Below are 20236 nucleotides of genomic sequence, written 5' to 3' on the forward strand. Positions count from 1 at the left end.
AAACTATATTATAAGGTTGAGATTTGAATAATTAAAAGTTCAGAAGACTGACTTAGTAGTTTTTCACCTCCCATTATTTAAATACATAAGCATCTGTTTCTGTTTATTCTTTTGGAAGGTCTACTTGAATATACATGAAAGCACTTGATGGGTGCCTAGCATTTCCACTTGCCACCTCTGTAACAAAATATCAGCCTCACTTTTGTTTATTTTGTATTTCAATTGTTTTTAAGAGAGTAACTATTTTTCCCTAAGTTTTGAAGAAATTTTTTCTGAACCACAGTTATTATCTAAATTCTGTTAGTCGACTATAAAAATTCCAGTGTCTGTATTTTTAATCACTGAACTGTAGATAATTATATAAATACATTGATACCCAAGAAAAAATACAAGTAGGTTGTTTTGTCACTAAAGAGAACATGGTCAGTCATAGGATAATGCTAATGATATTAGTGTTCTCACTATATGCCAAGCATAGTGCCCAAAATATTAATATTTTTCATTTTATTCCTTTAATTACAAACTTTAAAAATCTCTTTTTAACAAGAAAATAAGCTGCAGTTGAGTTTACCTACTGTAATTCTCTCATATCATTGGATCTCAACTTTTCATACATTATATCCAGAAATCATTCTATCAAAGAACCTCTACCATGATAAAATGAGAAAGTCCATGTTTTCCAAGAAAAACATATGTTCACTGCATTCTCTTACTAGTTGAATGTGCCCTATGTAGATTTATTTGGACCCCAGGTTGAGAACCACTATCTCAGAAATTGTTATGATATGATTTGACCTGTATAGTGTCTAGCAGATAGGATAAATATATTTAATCTTAAATGTGTAATTATCCATTTAAGTAAGTGTACCTATGATTGCAGATGAATGTAACTCTACTTGCTAATATAAGTCTCAAAATAGGTATGACAGATGTATAGTTTGAATGGTGCCATTCTCATCTCCTATGCCTGTAACAGACTCATTGGCATTTTCTCATGGAGCCCAGCTAGAGTTCAGCTTCCTTTCCAACACAGCTTTCTAAGCAGCTACCACCAGTTGGTGGGAATTGGCATATGAAACAAATTTTATTTGCCATTTTCATTTTAAAAGGCATAACTTTATAAAATAGTTAGATATTGCAAGGGGCTAAAAAACTGAAATCTAGAATTCTGATGTGATAGAATGAAAATTCTGAATGATGAGTCTGCTTGCTTTTGTTGCCTGTATTCTGTCTGATTTCCAGAAAAACTGAAGGGATTCCAAAAAGCCAGGGAAGGAGAAATGCACTCATGTAAAAAGAGAATATGCAATTGGAACCCAGTACTGAAGGTTTTAGCACTTCAACTAAATTTTACATGAGAAACCTATCCTAATAAAAGAATTAAAGTTTGTGGCCATACCACCCTGAATACGCCCAATTATCTAATGAAAGAATTGCAGTCTTTTACCTAAGTTGAGGTGAAAGGCTGTGGCTGTTTTTATAACAATGACTAATTAAGGGCAAAGAAATCACAGCGTTAGAAACATGATGTGAAACTAAGCATGGGTTAGTTTGCAATATCACTGCATTTATTCTTCTTGTTACTCCCATTATAAGAGATTTGGAATCCCATTAGACAGAAATTAAGTCTTACTCTCTTAGTGACAATGTTGGGATAAAGAAATATTACTATACCTGTTCTGAGAAGGTTGCAGTAAGATAACAGAAACATTTTTTATAAGGGTGAACATTTTGTGGTGAAAATGGCAATTCATTTAAATCGCCCAAGAAAATATTATGCCACACAGATCACAATTTTCTATTGTAACTGATTTCCTAAAAATTCTAAATCCAACAAAATAGTAATATCACCATTTCCATCTGGACTGCCAGTCTTGATTTTGCATATTCTAAATATTATTAGAATGGCTAATGTCATTATGTATTGCTTTAGATGCCCATGCTTTCTGAACAGATAAAAATAAATAAGCACAATGAGCAGTTACCGAACACCTTTGGTCAACAAAGGGAAAATAATGTACATTTTTTAAATCAAAGTTTAAAATAGTATTAATATATAGAACTATTTTTAATTGCATAGAATCACAGCTTTTGTTTACAGATTCAAATTTCCAGATGTCCTTCCTACCTCTCCCATCCTGATTTACTCCATTCCTTCCCTCCCTCCCCCACAAAAGAGTTGAGACTGTTAACAGAATTCTTTTTTTCTCTTTCACATCAGATGCAACTCCAGTAGTACCTTCTCGGGCAGCAACTCCAAGATCAGTAAGAAATAAGTCTCATGAAGGAATTACAAATTCTGTAATGCCTGAATGTAAGAATCCTTTCAAGTTAATGATTGGATCATCAAATGCCGTGGGAAGGCTATATGTACAAGAACTGCCTGGAAGCCAACAACAAGAACTCCACCCTGTCTACCCCCGACAGAGATTGGGCAGCAGTGAACATGGACAGAAATCTCCATTCCGTGGCAGCCATGGAGGCCTGCCCAGCCCAGCGTCATCAGGTTCCCAGATATATGGAGATGGTTCAATCTCCCCAAGGACTGACCCACTTGGAAGTCCTGATGTTTTCACAAGAAATAATCCTGGTTTTCATGGAGCTCCCAATTCTAGTCCTATTCACCTGAATAGGACTCCTCTTTCTCCACCTTCAGTAATGCTACATGGTTCTCCTGTACAGTCATCCTGTGCAATGGCTGGAAGGACTAATATACCTCTTTCCCCAACCTTGACTACAAAGAGTCCAGTAATGAAAAAACCAATGTGTAATTTTTCAACTAATATGGAAATACCACGAGCAATGTTCCACCACAAACCACCCCAAGGCCCACCTCCCCCTCCTCCACCTTCTTGTGCTCTTCAGAAAAAGCCATTAACATCTGAGAAAGATCCACTTGGCATTCTTGACCCTATTCCTAGTAAACCAGTGAATCAGAACCCTGTTATCATTAATCCAACCAGTTTCCATTCAAATGTCCACTCTCAGGTACCTATGATGAATGTAAGCATGCCTCCTGCTGTTGTTCCTTTGCCAAGTAATCTCCCATTGCCAACTGTAAAACCTGGCCACATGAATCATGGGAGTCATGTACAAAGAGTTCAGCATTCAGCTTCAACCTCCCTGTCCCCTTCTCCAGTGACATCCCCAGTGCACATGATGGGGACTGGAATTGGAAGGATTGAGGCATCGCCCCAAAGATCACGCTCATCTTCCACATCATCAGATCATGGAAATTTCATGATGCCACCTGTAGGACCCCAGGCCACTTGTAGTGGTATTAAGGTTCCACCCAGGTCACCAAGGTCAACAATAGGGTCCCCAAGGCCATCAATGCCATCAAGCCCTTCTACCAAGTCCGATGGACATCATCAGTACAAGGATATCCCTAACCCATTAATTGCTGGAATAAGTAATGTACTAAATACCCCAAGCAGTGCAGCTTTTCCTACTGCATCTGCCGGAAGTGGTTCTGTAAAGAGTCAGCCTGGTTTGCTGGGAATGCCTTTAAATCAGATCTTGAACCAGCACAATGCTGCCTCCTTTCCAGCAAGTAGTTTACTCTCAGCAGCAGCCAAAGCACAGCTAGCAAATCAAAACAAACTTGCTGGTAACAACAGTAGCAGCAGTAGCAATTCTGGAGCTGTTGCCGGCAGTGGCAACACTGAAGGACATAGCACTTTAAACACCATGTTCCCTCCTACTGCCAACATGCTTCTCCCAACAGGTGAAGGGCAAAGTGGTCGAGCAGCACTAAGAGATAAGCTGATGTCTCAGCAAAAAGACTCACTGCGGAAAAGAAAACAACCACCTACGACAGTGTTGAGTTTGCTCAGACAGTCTCAGATGGATAGTTCTGCAGTTCCTAAACCTGGACCTGACTTGCTAAGGAAGCAGGGTCAGGGTTCATTTCCCATCAGTTCAATGTCTCAGTTACTACAGTCTATGAGTTGTCAAAGCTCTCACTTGAGTAGCAATAGTACCCCGGGTTGTGGGGCCTCAGATACTGCTTTGCCTTGCTCTGCTAACCAGCTGTATTTTACAGATCCCAGTATGAACTCTAGTGTTCTTCAGAATTCACTGACACAGAACATACCTTTAAGAGGGGAAGCCGTGCACTGCCACAATGCAAACACTAACTTTGTTCACAGTAACAGTCCAGTCCCCAACCACCATCTTGCAGGTTTAATAAATCAGATTCAGGCTAGCGGGAACTGTGGGATGCTCAGTCAGTCGGGCATGGCTTTAGGAAATTCCTTACATCCCAATCCACCTCAGTCAAGAATTTCAACGTCCTCCACTCCAGTGATACCAAACAGCATTGTTAGCAGCTATAATCAAACAAGTTCTGAAGCAGGTATGGTTTTATTAGAAAAAAGTACCCAAAGGTACTAAACTTTTCTACTTTTTTAAAAATTTGTACCAAAATATTTATTATGATAAGAAATGATCCTTTCCCCATTGTGAAATTCTCTTCATTTCTTTAGTATTTATAATGTTATTTACAGAATGCTAGGGATTTGTCTATTTGAAAGATTAACAGCTAAGAGGATTCCATGTGTTTCCATTATTTGTTGTCAATCTGTGTCATTTTGAATATTGTTCGACTTTTCACTTGGTTGTATAACCAATGGACTCCAAAATGCAAAATAAGCCATACAAGGCAGGGTTTCCTGGTTCGTGAGACATGTCCCTGGTCTATGCCAATATAAAAGCCGTCTCCCTAGCTTTTGTTTATATTCAGGTAAATGAAGTTTATCTTGGAAAATCCAAAAAGGCAAAAATAAATGGATTTTTTTTCTTGCTGCTGAACAGAAGTAGGTGAATGGATAGGAAAAGGTAACTAGAAGTTGTACAAAGTAGAAAGCTGTCTTCTAATGTGTTTTCTTATCCTAGTTTGCTATCCTTTATTATTATTTGTTTGAGAAAACTCAAAAATGGATATTGGCTACTCCGTTTTTTTTTAAAAAAAAAAAAAAGCTAATTTAAGTTTTCTAATAAAAAAAAAAGGCTTGAAAACCTGATTTCCAGAATTTTTAATCTTGAAATTGCTTTTTGATCTTCTTGTAGAACTAAACCATTTTTACCATTGACATTAAGGTTTTGAACCCAAATCTATTGTATCTCTTCATCCACTATTAATTAAGGAAACAAATTTATTTAAAAGCAGGCATATTAGAAAAAGACCTGTGTTTTGTGCAATAGGGTCCTCAGAAATTGTTATAAAAGCTGTACAGAAGCACCTAAAAGGTGCTTAGGCATCAGAAAATTTGACTATGAAACCATTAGAAAAAAATATTTAAAATTCAACACTAATTATTTGTGAGAAATGACAAGGAGGAAATAAAAGATGATTGTAAAGACATTATTATTCACCGTGAAAACAGTGTGCTATAAAAACCAGATTGCTACTGGAAATGAGAAAACTGCTGAGGTTTTTAATAATAAGCTAGTGTGTAGGTATAATACCATCATACTGGAAAAGCATTCTAACCCACATGTCTTTGTTGCTGATAGTAAAAGCGTTTTCCTTCCTGGTGTTGCCACTTACACCTGCCATCCTTCACATCTTGTGTTATGTGTTATGTTTTGATGTCACTATTTAATGAAGAACTATTCAATGACCTCTTATGTTAAATATATGTATTATATATATATATATGGTTTAGAAGATATTTGAAATTATTAGTGCCTTCTTGATATTCTTAGTATAAAGAATCTCATGAAACTTTATTTTTTATGTGTCTAACAGTATACTTATCTCATGGGGGCTTCCAATTTTTCACTCACTCATCATATTTCTTTTTCGATAACTCGACACAAATGAAAATTTTATTTTATGTATTTAGCAGAAAAGGTGTACAGAGTTCATAAATACGGTGTATTTAAAATACACCGTATTTATTGAGCATACCTTAAATAATGTTGATGAGACATTTTTAGTCTCATTGTATTATACAATTTTGATACCCCTTACCTCAGTTTACTTCATTTCAGGTCTAAGTTCATGTGCAAAGCATATGTATTTCATTGATATATTTCAATTCATCTATAATGGAAAAGACCAACATTTACTTATATTCTTGTTTCTTTTGATGGTCAAGTTTAGACTGATTTAATACTGTTTTGGTCCTTTTTGTTTGTTTGTTTCATTGTAAAACATCTGACCTGTACTGTTACTGCTGGGGTGTCAAAGCATATAGGTTAAAAATTTATTAGTGTCAGAAAAGTGTTCGCATATAAATAGCTAAAAAGGATAAGGATACATGTCTAGTAATGATGTGGATATGACCAACTAGTGTAAGCTAACAGGAAGTATGTGCTTAATAACTATCTAAGTATGAATTTTTTAAGTGTTAAACCTAATAAAATTAAGTACTAAGTAACATTCATAGGTCTGATGTGCAGCTGGTTATGAAAACGGATTGATTTACTAATGAATGTAATTCTTTTGATGAGCTAAATATTGAAGCAGTCTCTGATGCCATGTTTCTTTTTGCCATGTAGTGAACTGTGTCAACTGAATGTACCATCACTGTAATTGCCTAGCCTCAATATCTATTTACACTGACATTTATTCATTCATCAAATAACCATTGAGCCTTAAAGGTAGGCATTCAGAATGAGACAGTAAATGATAGTCACAACTATCCCTGTAGGAGTATTACTGAGTATTCCTATGATACCAGAAAGACATTAGAAGAAAACCACATTTTATTCTTAAAATGTTGCTATAGCTATCTATCATCAAGGACCTATTATGTACCAGGTGATTTCCCTATATTATTTCTAATCTGTGCAGTTTTCTAAAGTATAAAGTATTATTGTTCAATTTTACAGATCAGGAGGCTGAGGCTCAAAAAAAGTAACTGTTCCGTATCAAAACCTCAGGATTTGAACTGAGGTTCATCTGATTCTAAAATCCATTTTCCTCCCAGCTGCATAAATTCTTCATCTGAAACATTTAGTGCTCAAAAGTATTGTGTTCCCTTTCAAAATCTTTTAAAATGTTCAATAGATAATGAATTAAATCACATCAATGCGTGTTAAAAGCCACATTTGTTAACTATTGATATACTTCAGATGAAAGTCAGTTATTTTTGCCAATATTATAGCAAGTAATAACTAGAATTTTTATGTCAGTGCAGAAGAAGAAATACCCAAAATGTCAAGAAAACTGCCCCTTATTAGTGAATCACATTTGGTGACCTTTCTTTTAATGAATTATCACCTCACTCAAATTAGAATGGGTTTCCTAGTAGGTGACGTGTCAGTAGGCCTTTAAAAGAGATGCAGATGCTAATCATGTCATTCCAAGCATGGTAGCACAGTGAGGATGAAAGAAACCAGCAGGTAACATGGTCCAGCTGTACTCTGTGGTTACAGAGCTTAGACACAACTCAGGTGACCTCCTGCTAAATCCAGTGCCTTTTTCCACTCTCCTAAGTAAAAGTTCAAAAATATTACATTAAGACATTAACAAGATAAGAAATACCTTGCTCTGAAAAATGCTTAGTTCCATTGGTAATGTATTTTTAAATCTTCTTTTAAAGAGAGTTTTCCTATGCAAAGCAATCCAAATATTGATTTTTAGGCCTATATGTGAATTCTATGGAGCACATTTAAAACATACAACTAAAGTATGGGAATTGAAGGCAAAGATAGTAACAAAATCCGATAAAAGATATTAAATACTTGGAAGAATTTCTAAAACTTATGAATATACAAGGCTTTATTAATTCTACTTTGTGTTTTCAAGTTGCCTCTCCACTAAAGCTTCAAAATACTTTGCATTTTAAAGTTTACAGATTTCCACTGGCTTTTTCAATATCAAATTATAGATAAAGTTTAATATTTCCATGTAACAGATTTAGAAACTGATCAGTAGGATACTTGGTGACATTCCTCAAGTTGTAAAGCAAATCTCTGTTGGATCTGGCATCCAAACCCCAAAGTTCCCAATTCTCAGTCCAAACACTCAAACTGCCAAATGCAGGTATGTTCTGGAAATCCGTCAGTAACATACATTTAAAGCAACTTTCCAATTTTAAAGAGAGACGCATTTCAGCGTGTGAGTGTCTATAGCACATGTCCTACAATATCATGGCTTAAGGAAGACTCCAAAATCAAGTGCCCTTGCCTGGCAAACTTCAAAATGCCCAGGCCTCTTTAGTCCTCTGACTACTGCACACCTACTTACCAGATAACAAAAACACATGCCAGTAACCCAAGCCCCTGCAGAGGACTGAGCCCTGTTAGTATCCACACAATGACCCATCCTTTCCTTTGCCCTGCAGTTTTTCACAATTTTCAAAGAAGGAAAAAGATTTAGATTATTCTGCCAACATACTTATTAGCAGCCCTGCCTTCTTCCAGTATGATAAAGTCATTAAGTCATTCAACACAACATAACTTTTTTCACTTTAAAATGACTTTTATGTTCTCTTATTTCTTCCTAATAAAAAAAAAATTAATCAGCTCTTTTAAACACATGAAAATGTAATCCTCTGAGGATTTGTGCCAGAAGAGAAAATAATTCAAACATTTATTTGCCTTAACTCTTAAAGATATGCATGACAAGAATATAAATAAGCCTACAAATAAATAAGTGTTCTTGAGTATTTATATACTTATATTTTTTTAACTGCAAAAGTAAGTTTTCTTTCAGCACAAAATACATTTGATTGAAACTCAGGACAGCCATTAATATGGTAGGTATAAGACAATGAAATAGTGAGACCACAAAAGAACTCTTTGGGTAAAAGACTACAAAGTAATGAGTTTGGTTTTTATGTCCTGTTTGTTCATTTGTTCTTGGAACATAGCAGTAAAGAAAATAAAGGGAGTTGTCACCCTGTTTTTTCTAGATGAAGCTACAGGGGCAGAAAGATTAAGGGATAAAAAATGCTCAAAAGTGGATTACACTATAAAGTATCCTTCTCAGGAGATGAGAGGTTTGTATAGAAATAATTCAGTGTTACATAGATTAATGTAGACTGAAGAAAGAGGAAGAGCCTCCTTGATGGCTGTGACTGAATAAACATGAGTTGCTAGTGAACGTGTTTTCACTCAAATTTTTAAATGCTTAGATTTTATCCCCCATCTGATGCACAAAGTTTATAGGTTAAAAATTGTCCTCTGCACTTGTTTTTTAACCAAACAACAGAACTATACTAAATTCTGGGTTGTGTGATAAAAATCCATGTCTATTATTTTAGTAAATTTTTGCAAAATGAGCCATTTATTCTTTGCTGTAAGATATTCTTAATATAGTCAATGCCTTGTTGTTTGAGAAGGTCTACCTAATATCAGGGTTACCCCGCTTAGTTTTTTTACATATTCCAGGTTTAACGTTTCCTTGTATTAAAAAAAAGGAGTTAAAACATGTTCAGCTGTAGACGTTGAGTCTGTGTAATCAAAGGTGATGACAGAACTCAGAGTGGTGATGTTTGCTGATTCAGTGATCTATTTTGTACCTTTCAAGAAATAAATTGTCCCAGTGTGCAAACTGGGAGAATTTCATTCCATTACAATACACTGAGCTCACTTATAAACCCACTAGAAATCCTTCAGTTCTCTAGAAGATGCCTAAGCTATTATTACTAAAATCAAGTGGTCCAAAAAACATTTACACAGTTGCAAAACGTACCCAGATTCTATGGAGTAATATTAATTCTGCAATGTTTGAGTCAAAAAAATAATGCTAAAAATTACTCCTATGGTGTCATCAAAATGGATTTAGTTTTTTCATGCATGTAGTACTAAATAATTCAAATCATAAAATTCTTACCCTCTAGGAACTTTTATCAAATAATATTAATGCCAGCCAAGCCAAGAGTAAAGTAAAAATTATTTCTAAGCCTTATACTACTTACAGAGTTGAAGTAACAACTCACCTTTTTACAGATTAAAAGTGGAACTAGACAACAGAAGTCTGAAGGAGTTGCTGAGGTATTCCTGGGGTTGGAGCTAGTCCAGGGAAGTCCGGAGTATCTATCCAAGACCCATGGGCACAGGTATAAGAGAGAGAATTCATCACAGACATACTAGAGCAGGGCTCCAGTGCTGCGTAACTCCACAGGGACCCCTTTCTCACTGTAGCCTGATAAATATGCTCCCTGGAGAACAACTCCATAGACCATCTCCTACAGAGTTGAGCAACTCAGAGGCCTGATCCTAAAGCAGTATTTTTCAACTTTTTAAAATTCTTCCCACAATAGGAAATTAACTTACATTACAGTCCATTAGACATATATTTATAATGTATAACAAAAAGTTTCATGAAACAAATACTTATTACATGTAATAACTGCTGATTTTTTTTATCCCATTCTATTTTATCTTATTCTATTTGGTGTTTTTTAATAACAACCATGACCCACTGAAATGATTTTAATGACTCACAAAATAGATTATTACCTAGCACTCACGTATATAAGCTAACAGAAAGCTTCCACAAAATACTACCCTAGCCATGCAATGTTCTTTACATTTTCTTTTCTATTTCATTGATCAAAAATATACTAGTTGGGGCATACTAAATTGATTTTGCAGCCCACTAATAGATTTAAATACTGTTTTAGAATATCCATGAGGTAATTCAGCAAATTATTTGTTGAGCACCTAGGATGTGCTAGGCACTGTTTTAGCACTGCAGGTAAAACAGGGTACAGTAAAAGGATACAAAGCTAAGCATATTCACAATCTAGAAACTCAGCCTACTCTGCTCATTAAACAAAATGAGATAAGACTTCCAGTTGGAATACTGATGAAGCGTTTTAACTATTAGGTACTGTAGTGCACGTTAAAGAACAGAAATTCTACCAGCAAGGGACTTACACTCTTTCTCAACATTTGTTTTCTCACAAATATTAAGAAACATGTAATAAAAGAGGCATTAAAAAAAAAAAAAAAAAAACCTATGACTTGAGTAAACTGAAAAATCCCAAGCATTTTAAAGTTAATTCCAACAGTTTTCAGAGTAATTATAGGTGTTAAGAAAGGAAACAAAACATGATTACGGGGAGGGAAAAAAAAAAAAAGCCCCTCTTTTTCTGACTCTGACTCCATCACCACCACAAGACTGAAAAGACTGATCCCCTTGATAGTCATAACTACACAGACACCATATTCCAAGACTCAAGCTGCATCCCTTCTACTGCTCTTTTCTCCTCCCCATCCTCTTGGCCCTGTTGAATGTGGAGAGCATTTCCTCAGATACTGCCATAGCTCCCTTCCCCATCTTCTCTACCTTCTCCTAAGTCCTTTGGTTTGGGACCCTTTCCTCCCTCCCGTGAATAGAACAAAGTAGCCTCTGGTGCCTAAGATTTCCTTTCTGTTGCTGATAAAAGAATGTTAACAATTTACATCAGAATCCAGAGCACAAAGATAGAGATTTGATATGTTTTTGTAAATACACATTACCATTCCCTCTTACTAAAGCTTGAGAAAATAAAGTCTCCTAGAAAAATCTAGTATTCTCATAAAAGTTATCTTTCAATTTATTATTGTTATCATTAAAAATCGGTCCTTTAAATATAGAGGAGAAAATTTCACTATTTCAATGGGATTGAAAAGTGAATTATATTTATTAGACTCACTAAGCCATGATATTTTCTCTTATCTCTACAAGCATTCATTTTTATTAAGGATTACCATTGTCCCTGTTTGCAATGCAAGTACACTTACCAAAGTAAATGATAAAGGTCAGATGGTGAAGGCATACACATTCTGTATGACTTATTTCTTAGGTTCTTGAATTTTATGGATAAAAATCAGTGTTTGGGCATATTAATTTAGAAAAGGTTTCTTAGCATAAAGTAGCATTTGTTCAAAATTACAGCTAAACAAACTGGTATAATGAGGTTTTTAAAATACTTCATTGGTCTTCTTGATCTGAGCTTTATATTCTATCTTGTACACATATAAAGACATGTATAACAATATTATTAATATTTAAGAGACAGCCATATAAGAGTTTAGCACAATACAAACAATGACCAGGAAGAAGAGAAACGAATCAAAAGAGGCAGACATAAACTTTGTTTTGAAAAGTAGTTTTAAAAATGAGACAGATAAAACATGTCAAGGATTAAATTAATATTAGAAAAATATCCTTTAAAATTTACTTATACTATTTCTGTGTACACACACATATGCATATACATATATCATGAATTGTAAGTGTGTGCAGAATACTGTTTACATACAGAAATTTGTCTGGGCCAGGTGCAGTGGCTCACACCTGTAATCCCAGCACTTTGGGAGGCTGAGGCAGGCGGATTACAAGGTCAGGAGTTTGAGACCAGCCTGGACAATATGGTGAACCCCTGTCTCTACTAAAAATACAAAAGTTAGCCAGGCCTGCCTCAGGAGGCTGAGGCAGGAGAATCACTTGAACCTGGGAGGTGGAGGTTGCAGGGAGCCAAGATCATGTCACTGCACTCCATCCTGGGCAACAGAGTGAGACTCCATCTCAAAAAGAAAAAAAAAAAAAAAGAAACCTGTCCTACTGCAAAGCTACCGCTCTCATTTCCCCATCAGACAGACTGTCTTAATCTCTGGGTGTCTAAGCATGAGATCTCACACCAAAGTTTGTTTGGGTGGCTTTCCAGTCTTCTCTTCTACTCTTGAAAAGCAACAGAGACAATGAGAAAAAGAAAGTATGCCAGTTCATAGTGCTGCTGGCCGGTGTGAAATAATCACTTTTTCCCAGTAAAGGACTACTCCAACTTACTAACTTGTTCCAGGAGCCCAGCTGCCTTTTGGTTATTTAACTGGTAAACATGTAATGAATAATTTCCTTTTTAAAAATCTCAGCGACTATCCTTTTTATTCGATTAAGCATAAAATACCTTGGCTGCAAAAACAAAACAAAACAAAAAAAACAGCTTTAACAAAACATTTTTCCCCACGGTTCAACAGACCATAGAGCTTTTGTGCAGAACTATGAAATACGTTCACCAGAGAGTGCCTATTCAAGAGTAAGTGGTTCAGAAATAAGCAATTTCCAAATTTCCCTGCATCTATAAGATTTCATACAAATTCAGGGTCCTCTTTGAATGACTGTAAGCATGAATGAGTAACTTTAAGAACTCAGAGTAATTTGGGATAGACCTCTCCCTCTGTGGGGTGATTTCAACATCTTGAAATATCTGGAAGCCTTCTTAGGTAATTTGTCATCTTGCACCCATCTCCTTTCCAATGTCCCTTATCTCCTAGCATTGGACTAATACACTGGAGAGTTCATTTTCACTTTCTCCACAAACGGGTGGTATTCTTTCCTTTTGTCCACAAACACACCAACACATAGCATCAAACTACCTACTTCTAAAAGTTGAGTGCAAGTTTTATGATTTTACAATCTTTTTAGTACCAACAAATATTGTTTGAATGCTGATCATGTGTCAAAGACTGTGTTAGGTCTTGGAAATACAGTGATAAATAAGAAATGATTTTTGTCTTTAATGGTTTGGAAAGATGATTTCAAATTTCTTCACTGTTTATCTCAGGCAGCAGGTTCAACCATGGGTAGGAGGAGCCGGAAGCATAGGGAAACCTCACAATATTTTCAGTCATATTTCTTTGTTTTGGGGAAACATAGGACTCTTCATTACCTTCCATCTACTTTATTATCACCTTGTCTTTGCTTGTTTTTTTAATCATCTTGCTTCTGCATAGAGGCCCTTTTTATTTTCATTTTCATCTCTCACATTCCAGATCAAATGTTACACCATTTGACTAGTTTTCCCTGATGTGTTCAGTTTCACAGTGGTCTCCTTGTTATACACCTGTTACACCTCTTAGCATATTGCATTATAGTTATACTAGCAATATAAGAACAAAGCTTTACATTTTTCTAGTTCATAATAAACTCTGAATAAATATATATTTGAGAGAAGAAAAAGACAGAGAGATTTCTGTGTTTATTTCTTTACCGAAACTCTTAATTCCTTCAGGAAAGAGCAAGGTTTGTTTGTTGTGGTTTTTTTTTGTTTGTTTTGTTTTGTTTTGTTTTTGGTTTTGGTTTTTGTTTGTTTCTTTCTTTCTTCGTAGTTAGTTCTATTCTGTTTTCCAGCAGAGTACACCTGTTTGTTGAATAGATTTCTTGAAAATTAAAGAAAAATTTTAAAAACTATACCTTCATCTTCATACTACATTTAAGCAGCTTGTGTGCTTCACCGCTTTCTTGATGGTAAGACAAAAATACACCCAGAGTATCTATACTTCACTTCTTCTAATTCTTCAAGAATATTTAGATATAGAGCTTTTATGTTATCCCAAAATGGCTACTTCCTTGAATCATAAGTGTGGATACTTCTCTGTTGCAAAATAAAGATTAAAAATTATAATAATCTCTAAGGAAAGCCTTCATCTACAAAGCCTTGACATGTACACTCTAGAGCATTTTGAAAATGTGTTCTGCTTTTGGTTAGAGAAATTGTGATCTCTACATCTAAATATGTCATTATTATTTAGCAGAGAGGAAAAATTGCCACAGATACTGCCACAAGTAGTGATTACCAGTAAATAAGACTTTTTATTTAAACTCTTAAAAACATTTGTAAAGGTTTAATAAAAGTTTTTTAAAAATTTAAGAAGATGGTTTCCAAATGGAAATAATCTATAGTATCTATGGAAATAGCAGCAAGATTTAAGAAGCAATTAAATGTTTAAGGTTTTGATAATTTTGTAACAAATCTGAATTAGTATTTAAAGAATTGTATACTATATGCCTATTTCAGCATTTGGTATGTTTTCTTACCCTACTCTTGGTAAATGTGGTCATTATTTCATAAATATTTATATATTATCAAAGAGGGGTTTTTAAAATCTCATTATTTAAATAAAACACTGAAAACTAAAAAAAAAAAAAAAGGTAGACCATGACAGCCAGAAAAAATGACAAATCCTTGCTATAGGGATATTCTGTAAAGTGTGTTGGATGTGCTGATTTGTACTTACTGCTATTACCGCAGCACCACTACTATGACTACTAATGTCAATAATAATGATAACTCTTTTGTTTTTATAGACTTTTACATATTTCAGAACTTTTGCTTCCCTGTTTTTGGTTCTCAAAATAATCATGCCAGTTATGAAATTTTTTCTACGGAAAAAGTTCAAGGTAGCAAAGTGTCACATGTGGAAAGATATTTATCCCTGTATTATCTATAATGATGAAAAATCAAAATATGAACACCAGACTTTATCAGAGTGGTTCAATAAATATAGTAAATACATACACTACACAGTTAAAATATAAATACAAAGTCTATTTATCAGAAAGGAAAAATCCTTGTGTTATTCTATTAGGTGAAAAGAAGAAGAATATACAATTATATTCATATTGCTGTTACAACTATGGAAACATTTCTGTGTATTTGGATGAAGCCTCAATGGTAACACGATAAAATGTCAAGTTTTTTAGGATAGCATGGTATAACATCGCCCAAAATGTTTGGTTTATTTTAGATTTTCAGTGACACTGGTGTTGTTCATTATGCCATATATGTGTTTAGTATTTTTAAATAAAACTAAATGTGTATTCTTAAAATGATAAAATATTTGTCAAATGCATGTATTACATAAAACAATGCATTTACAATGGGGAAAGACCATTTACAAAAAAGTGATTATAGGTTCCTTTTCAATAGATGTGGTTTTCACCCTATCTACCTCACCCCTTGTGCATCTGGATCACCAGGGGTGATTTCAAAGAATACTACTGCCCAGGCTGTACCCCGAGAGATGAGTTTTCAACGGGTCTGGGCTAGGGCCCAGGTATTGGTTTGTTTTTGTTTTTTTAATTTCTCCGGATAATTCTGTTGTGCGGCTTGGGTTGAACATCACAAAAACAGTTATAAATACGTGAAATTTCCTCTTTTCCGATATTAAATTCCCAGAATTTTCATCTCTAGTGTAAGACTTTGAAGAATAAGAATGCTATTTAAGATTGGTCTAATTTAAGAAATCATAAGTCCAAAGTGTCTTTATGCATTAAGAATGGTAAAGATTCTTAATTATTATTTTTATTCATTGTCAAAAATAATGATAAATAGAGTATTGGTGAGAGAAATGAGCACTGTCTTCCACTGCTTATAGGAATATAAATTAAGTGTGTATTGATCAACTTCACAGGAGGGTGGTTTGACAATATGTATTCAAAGCTTCTAAAATATGTAAACCCTTTTGTCCCTGGAATTTCACTTTTAAGAATTTATCCTTAAAAAATAATTAAGTGAACTGGCAAAGAAATATTAATAAGAATATTTGTCATAGTGTTGCTTACGATAGTAAAAGATTGGAAACAATTTAAAACTTATGACTGGATTGATTAAAGTACAGTATATCGTACATGATACTAATAAAATGGTTCTGTAGCTATATATAAGTTAACATGGAATGACAATCACAATACATTGATAAAGCTACAAAATAACATTATAGCATGATTCCATTTTTTAAAAATATATGTAACATATATATGCATACCTGCATATGTATAGATACGCAGGTAGAAAAAGCCCAGAAAGCTATAAACTAAAATATTATCTTCATAGGTAGTTATCTTCATATGTACTTTTTATTTTCTGCTTTATATTTTTATGTGCATTCTACTTTTGTGGGTTTCTTTTCACTAAAAGAAAATAGTAGTTTTATAAATAAAGACAACTTTTTTAATGAAAAAAACTTTTTAAATGAAACTATTACTTTTATCTACCCAATTGAATGAAGAACACGGATTCTCCCATCTTCAGCTTTCACTTGCTGTCTGCCTGTGAAAAACAAGCTATTTGATAGTCAGCATCACCTATTTCTTTTTTTAAACCCCCCACCTCTCCTGCTACCACAACCCATCAGCTATTTCTCAGTAACTAACTTCTTCAATATATTTATTTTCAAAAGTGTACATTCTAAACTTAAGTCCCATTAACAGATGTCAAGTGATCTGATTACAATTAATCTAGTTGCAATCAATGAAGGTGCCATGTAACAAATAAATTGAAATTTATGTTAATGCATTTTTATGCCTAGTCTCACATAATATCCATGATTAATAACTAATTTTTTTGTTTTGTTTTTTGTTTTTTTCATTTTAGGCGGTTCAGGACCGTCATCCTCCATAGCTATAGCGGGCACCAACCACCCTGCCATCACAAAGACAACATCTGTTCTTCAAGATGGCGTCATAGTCACCACCGCAGCTGGAAACCCACTGCAGAGTCAGCTGCCTATTGGGAGTGATTTTCCTTTTGTTGGCCAGGAGCACGCACTTCATTTTCCATCCAACAGCACTTCAAACAACCATCTTCCACACCCCTTGAACCCCAGCCTCCTCAGTTCTCTACCTATCTCTTTGCCAGTGAATCAACAGCATCTCCTAAACCAGAATCTATTAAATATCCTCCAGCCTTCAGCAGGAGAAGGCAAGTCTGAGATCAACCTCCACCCTTTAGGTTTTCTCGACCCGAATGTAAACGCTGCTTTAGCTTTTCTCTCCAGTGACATGGATGGGCAGGTATTGCAGCCTGTTCACTTTCAGCTCTTAGCAGCCCTGCTTCAGAACCAAGCCCAAGCAGCTGCCATGGTTCCCCTGCCATCTTTCAATCTGACCATCTCAGATCTTTTCCAACAGCAAAATACCCCTTTACCCTCATTAACACAGATGACAGCCCCACCAGACCATTTGCCAAGCAATCAGTCAGACAACAGCCGAGCTGAGACCCTTTTAACCAGCCCCCTGGGGAACCCTTTACCAAGCTTTGCAGGCAGTGACACTACTTTTAACCCCCTGTTCCTCCCAGCTGTCAATGGGGCCTCAGGATTAATGACCTTGAATCCCCAGCTGTTGGGAGGTGTCCTGAACTCGGCATCGGCCAACACCGCTAATCATCCAGAGGTTTCCATAGCAACCTCCTCCCAGGCAACCACTACCACAACCACTACATCATCAGCAGTGGCAGCACTGACTGTCTCAACACTTGGTGGGACAGCAGTGGTGTCAATGGCAGAAACATTGCTGAATATATCTAATAATGCTGGGAATACACCTGGTTCAGCTAAACTCAACAGTAACTCTGTGGTGCCACAGCTACTTAACCCTCTACTGGGGACAGGTCTACTTGGTAAGTTAAATTTTTTCACAAATTTTTTACAAAAGAAACGTTTTTCTAATTCTATTTTCTCCTTTTTAAAAACTCCATTTTGTCACACTATTTTTAAAAATGTTTTTGTTATGTCACAGCTTGCTTAAGGAACTAAATATAACAACACCCACACACAACCATAGTTATACAAACATGAGTGACTTTTTCCTTTTTCCCCTATTCTAGCAATACTAAATATCATTTTAATCTGCTTTCTCTTCTAATTCTGATGCCACCTAAACCTAACTACCCATCATCTCTTAAACCAAGTAGAGTCTCATTTTTCAAATAATAAAGCACAGGTACATCTTAAAAATCACTTTCATGTGAATTTTCGTTGGTGTGGCATCACAGGGTTAGTATGAGCAGCTGCACTGTGGATGGAAACAGATTGAGAAAGTGTTTTCCAGGTGAACCCTAAATAAACAAAACTAAATGCTTGTCTAGCAAAACAAGAAGCAAGATGTAAAAACATGCAAAACTAAAGTTTGCCCAAGTTCAAGAGAACAGACAGCCCCTCTAGCTGCTACTAGATTTCCTTAGTCAGTATTATTTTTTTGACCTTTGTGGCTTAAAAACAAAGTGTTTCATCTGTATTATCCTATCACAAAATAGTCAGAAAATAATGCCAGGTATATTTAACTGATGGATATAGGTAACTATAATATAAAGTGTAGGGATGGTGTCCATAAAGTCTGGAAACAGGGAAATGTACATGATGATGTCAATGGCATCTTCAATGTGTAAAAAATAATTTGTTTATTATTTATGTTTTTTTGATTTTATGGATGCCTTTATAATATAGTAAAATTAGTTCTATTTGGCATTGAAATCTTTGTAATTAAATAACCTACAAAGCATATTTCATTTACATATTACAAGTTACAGGACAATTTCTATGACATTGTCCTCAAGAAAATGTCAGAGTAATTTCAGAATAATTTTGAATTTTGAATATAAATTTAGTTGTTAATCCTACTGATTATATAATATTTATTTTGAATGATTATGACAATGAATTATTTTGTGTTGTTAGCTTTCTTTTCCATTTTAATTTTAGGTGACCAACCTTCTATCACAAAACAAACTGCACATTTCTAAACCAAATCAATGATTTGATGTGGTATCTACTGATGATTATGGCTTGAGAACTAAATTTTGTAAACAAGGCCTGATCAGCTCACTTATTTTAATTATCTGGTCAGATACTTACAATTGCTAAAACATTATAGGACTAATTTCAACCTTTAATTTTAGGTCCTCTAAAATAGATCTAAAATCTAAAAATAATAGATCAAGGAATCATATGACACTGCAGCTCAATATATAAGGACTGCCTAATGCCTAGAGCAAAGAAAGACTAAGTAGTCTTTCCATGATATAAAATTTGAAAACTAATTATACAAGATAAAACTAAATAATAAAGCTACTCTTTCCTTACCACTTAGTAAAACTTTGAGAAGCAAAAAAGAAAAGCATTACCCAAGTAAGTGTAGCACTTAGTTGTTTTTTTTTTTTTTTTTTTTTTTTTCCAGAAATTCTCAGGTACAAAGAGAGGCATAGAATCTCCAAAGAATCACATTTACTTATATTTTATGTTTTTCAAACTGTAGGTGATATGTCATCAATAAACAATACTTTGAATAACCATCAACTGACTCATCTACAGTCGCTGTTAAACAACAATCAGATGTTTCCTCCAAATCAGCAACAGCAGCAACTTCTCCAGGGGTACCAGAATCTCCAGGCGTTCCAAGGACAGTCCACAATTCCTTGCCCAGCTAACAATAACCCCATGGCTTGTCTGTTTCAGAACTTTCAGGTACTCTCCTCCCCTGTGTCACGTTAGAAGAAAACAATGTCTGGGTTTGTTTAAACACTTAATTAGCAGGAAAGGGTGAAAAAAGTAGGTTATGTGCCCTTTCACCTCTATTTACTGTTATTTCTCAATCATGAGTATTGTTAAACATTCCAGTCTTTTCTGTGAAGGTTTTCTTTTTTTTTAATTTTGTCTGAAGTATCTCAGCAGTTCTTTTGGAGCTGTTAGTAAAAACTGATTGTGTGACCCTCATAAGCCCTTTCGTCAT

The 20236-nt window shown here is 34.9% G+C and overlaps 1 protein-coding gene across 3 annotated transcripts in view; it reads left to right on the forward strand.

Annotated features, from left to right (window-relative positions):
* MBD5 (methyl-CpG binding domain protein 5) overlaps positions 1-20236 on the forward strand; it is a 548850-nt gene that overhangs the window by 501273 nt on the left and 27341 nt on the right. For 2 of the 3 annotated variants that reach the window (XM_030917008.1, XM_030917009.1), the window contains 3 exons: positions 2222-4357; positions 17103-17429; positions 19763-19971. In XM_030917008.1, coding sequence (XP_030772868.1) covers positions 2222-4357; positions 17103-17429; positions 19763-19971 — 2672 coding nt within the window. Of the gene's footprint in view, positions 1-2221; positions 4358-17102; positions 18129-19762; positions 19972-20236 lie in introns of all 3 variants that reach the window. The other variant, XM_010358052.2, reaches the window with a different exon arrangement.

Source organism: Rhinopithecus roxellana, chromosome 14, assembly GCF_007565055.1.
Source record: "Rhinopithecus roxellana isolate Shanxi Qingling chromosome 14, ASM756505v1, whole genome shotgun sequence".
NCBI classification, from domain to species: Eukaryota; Metazoa; Chordata; class Mammalia; order Primates; family Cercopithecidae; genus Rhinopithecus; species Rhinopithecus roxellana.